Below are 4408 nucleotides of genomic sequence, written 5' to 3' on the forward strand. Positions count from 1 at the left end.
TTCGCTTGCGTCTCAGATGCCGCAGTCGTTTTTGGATATTCTTAAGTCAAAGTTGAAATTCTCAACGAAATTTGCGATACCCTTTTTGAATAACGGATTCTTATTATTAAAAGATTTAGATTTCTTACATCTATACCTAGATTGAGATTTCACTCTCAATTTGATTCCGATTCAAGTTTAGATTCTTATGTCATCTTCGAATTACTGATTTAAGACCCAGAATATGATATGAATTTTTGGTATGAACCCAATTCCAAGATTTAATTAAGATTGAGTTTTCGGAATCCAACTTAAATTTCAGATTCCAAAAATCGAATTCGAATCCAGATTCAGTTTGCTTATTCTTATTTTGAAATCCAGATTGAGATTTCAGTCAGACACGATAAATTAAGCTCTTTTCTCGTTTGCATTCCCTAGCCGAATTATTGCAAACTTCTAATACTGGATTAAGATTGAACTCGAATTTAAATGTCGGATTCAGATTCAATATTAACGTAAAAAAAAGAGAACCTAAATGAACACCACTGTTCCAAATTACATAAAAAATAATAAATAAAACATGTTTTTTTTTATAATGTAGAAAATATATTTTTATCATTAAAATTTATGTTTTTGAGTTTATTCTTGCACACTTACGGAAAAAGAAAACGAGATGTTTGGTTTTTAAAATGACACATATCAGAAATTTCGGCTAGAATCAGTATTGAAATCAACTTTTGGTATTATATGGATTCAAAGTTTATTACTTTGGTAAGTATATAACTAAACTGGTTAATACATTCAATTTTCACAGTAAATTGTTTGAATCGTTCCACACAGTAACGACGAACGGTAAATAGCTCGGATGCAGCAGCTGCTTAACGGGCCTCTCAATAATCTTGTACTTCCTAACTTGATCTCATAGCAGTTGTGAGTAACTTAAGAAAGGAAAAACAAACTTATCCTTCAATTTATATATACAAAACTAACAAGAGGACACTGCGGTACGCTAAAGAAAAAAAAACTCCCTTCTCCGTCAAGCAGAAGGAAGCTTAACATCTGACTATTAGTAAAAGTAATCGAGTCAAACAGAAGTACATAAATTGAACGGCTAAGAAGTAAGTAGAAAGCGGTTACATTCCCTGCGTTTATTCTAAGACCTTAACGCTTGCAGCCGACTTTGCATGTCCTTCATATCTTCCTCGTCCTCTTCGGCGTCCATAGAGGCCACGCCGGAAGCTTCGCCTTCACTCTCCTTGGCCGGTGCGGCCATCGGAGCAGATGGTGCCTCGCCCAGCTTGCCAGCCGTGATTTCCCACAGCACCTTATCGACCTCCTTCTGGGCCTCTTCCTCCATCTCATCCACATCTTCTAGCGATTCCATCGTCTCGTCAATCATCTCCTCGATGATGCCGGCCTTCATCATTTCCTTCGACATTTCCCGCATCGAGGCGGCCACTTCCGGTAATTTAACCAAAGCCTGCATCGCTTGCATCACTTCCGTCGATTTGGAAAGTGACCCGGCAACTCGTATCGTGGCCAATTGGTTTTTCATCTGCAGTTGCACCGAATTTATGTGTGCTTTGCTCGTATATATCTTGTTGATAGCCTTTCGGGACCGGATCAGCTCCTTGGCAAAGATGGTACAAACCTCTTTATCGTTTTTCTTGGCAGCCTCTTTGAGAGACCGCTTGATTTTATCTTCCTCCCTTTGAATGGATCGAATCTGCCGGTCTAGCGCCAATGATTCTTTTCTCAGCTTTGAAGACCATTCTTGAACCTGAGAAAAATGAAACGAAAAAAGTTGAAGGTCAAAAATGGAAGAATCGATACAACCCCTGCTAAAATAAATCAAAATTCCACCTACCAAATCCTTCGGGTTACGTTCTTGACTTTTTCCGAACAGTCCCATGACTATAATGAAACAGGCAACTTTTAACTAGTAGAAGGCAAAGCAGAAGCAACAGTTAAACCGTACAGAAAACGATCAACTTCATGGATTTCCGCAGAATTTGTAAATTTTTGCAGATGTTTTGCTATGAATCACTGAATTTTGTAAATAAAAACACCCCAACAATTTCCACTCCCGTGCTGTCACTGCTGTCAGTTCTGACATTTCTGCCTCATCGGCCAACAGAGAGGTGCCAGGTGTCCTGATAAATTATGATTTGACCTGACTTTCGAAAGGCCGTTCTGATTTTGCAAACTGTCCTGATTTTTTTAAAAAACGGTCTTTACATGCAAGGAATATTGAAAGAAGGTAGTGCCGAGAGCCATATTGGATTTTTTTCGTGACGTCACAAAAACGAATATATCGAAAATTTATATGCGAATGGCAGAAATTTCAAAGAAAAACATGTTTTAGAACGAAAATGAATTCCAATTTCATTTTGATTGTGTTGTAAGACCTCTATTTCACTATGTTATGAAATTTTCTGGTCCTTTGAAGATTGTATTATGTTTTTTTCTCATTTTAATAATGAACGCAATGTCATCTTGAAGCTAAAACGTTCAAAAACGAAGATAAAATCTGTGCAACTTCGCTTCTCACAGAGATCACCCACCGCGCTGGACTCGTGCACTAGAGGTACGCCACAACTAACCTAGCAGACTGTTGCGTCGTGACTGAGCTAGATGCTACGAATGATCTGGGAGAATGTGTCGTTTACCCATACATCCGACAGTGTCCCACACATCTTCCTTTCTCTCCGAAGAAACAAAAAAATTTTAATAATAAATGTTAAAAAAAATTATTTCATAATATACATATTACAAACTAGCTAGCAAGCTTGTGCTCATCTGCTACTACTGACTTTTTGCGTTTCCAACCAAATGCAGAGGGCGCAGCGATCGAAGAGATTCGCATTTCTGCCAGTCGAAATCAGGTGGCGCTGCAAATCAAAATATCTCTCTCGTTATACTCTCTTTTTTCCCAGCTGGTCAGCTGATAAAGTAAACCAACACATGCTCCAGTCAAAACATGTACTCACACAAAGAAAAAACAAGCAGTTCCGCCACGTTATTTTCCATTACTCGCACACAATGGAGCACGTGCGTAAACCATATTCGTATTCATATAACTTTGCAAGAGAGTGGGAGCGCACATAACCTGCAACCACACTCTTCCACATTTTCGGTTGCTTTCACATTCACAACGCCACGATGTCTCTCTCTTTCGGCTTGACTCAGAAAATCTATTTGGAAGTGCCCTCTTCAGCGTTGCCAAACTTAAAACCAATGCGCTTTATTGCATCATTGATCTAAAGTTTGAATCGAGAACTCGTCATTAGAATATATAGAACCACATTTATTTATTCAATACAATGTCAAAGCATTTCGAAGCCTTCACCTCACCCGCTCTCCACATTTCAAGCGGAAGAAACCTCACCCACACCAATACGTGAACCCTTCATCAATAAGGATCCAGGGTTGCCAGATTTTTTATCGAAACTTCTATAGCAATCGACATGGAAAACAACTCTACAACGTGCTCATATATTCTTCATAAACCTTTGAAGGAAATTTCGTAAAGAATACTAATCCCTCTCAGTGGGTCTCAAGAATCGAAAAAGGTAACACTGGACTCCGAATAATTAAATCAGATCCTAGTATACCGGATGAAATTTATCATCCAACATAAAAAGCGAGCTCAAGTTCAAACAGAAATTCTTCAATTAAATGTACTATTTAAATGAAACATCTTTTCGCACAACGCGCTTAATTGAACTTCGCACTCTGAAGTTTGTGTGTCCTGTAAAAACGGTGAAAAATTCTGTTGGCTTGCTACAGGTTAGCAGCCTTTTAATCAATATTGTATAGGATCTAGCGAATGTGAGCTGGCCGAGAAATTTGAGGAATATTGTTCATGTGTAAGACGGAAAACCATGTAAATAAATAAATAGTATCGGATTTCTGCGATTGAAAACTTTCCACGAAATTCTACTTACGAAACAACGGATAATATTATTCCACTCTGTTGTCCTTTTCTGTTCACTGTTATTGAAACACTCTTTATCCATTCTCTATGCTTCCTATTTCAAAGCAACTGCCTTAATGAAATATTTTCCTTTGTCGAGGCAATACTTTTAAGTCAGGCTATTTACTTGATAGATTTTTTTTTTAATAATTTCTATTCATCGTTTAGGCGCTGTGTCTTCCAATGCTTTCTTTGATCCCGCTAATTTAAGTTTCCTGCATTAAAAATTGCATTGACGTGTTTGTATTCGAAATATTTTTTTGTAACAGCTGAATTCTCGAGTTTCTGTTTTTTCCCCTGCAGTCCAACTGCATTCATTAAGCGTGCTTCTCAGCAAGCATTTCAGATGCTTTTGACAGACTATTATTTCAACCTTGAGGTCCTCCCAATACGCAATCAGTCTTAAGCCATCATGTTTTTTTCTGTAACAGCTCTTTTGTTTTTGTATGGTCC

The 4408-nt window shown here is 37.9% G+C and overlaps 1 protein-coding gene across 1 annotated transcript; it reads right to left on the reverse strand.

The window, feature by feature from the left end:
- Positions 1–640: 640 nt before the first annotated feature.
- On the reverse strand, positions 641–2072 carry LOC129739735 (charged multivesicular body protein 3-like). Its single transcript, XM_055731241.1, has 2 exons — positions 1847–2072; positions 641–1759 (listed from the first exon to the last, which is right to left on the reverse strand). The coding sequence occupies exons 1-2, from the start codon at positions 1889–1891 to the stop codon at positions 1133–1135; spliced, it is 672 nt and encodes a 223-aa protein (XP_055587216.1). The 5' UTR covers positions 1892–2072; the 3' UTR covers positions 641–1132.
- Between the last annotated feature and the right edge of the window lie 2336 nt (positions 2073–4408).

Source organism: Uranotaenia lowii, chromosome 1, assembly GCF_029784155.1.
Source record: "Uranotaenia lowii strain MFRU-FL chromosome 1, ASM2978415v1, whole genome shotgun sequence".
Taxonomy (NCBI): Eukaryota; Metazoa; Arthropoda; class Insecta; order Diptera; family Culicidae; genus Uranotaenia; species Uranotaenia lowii.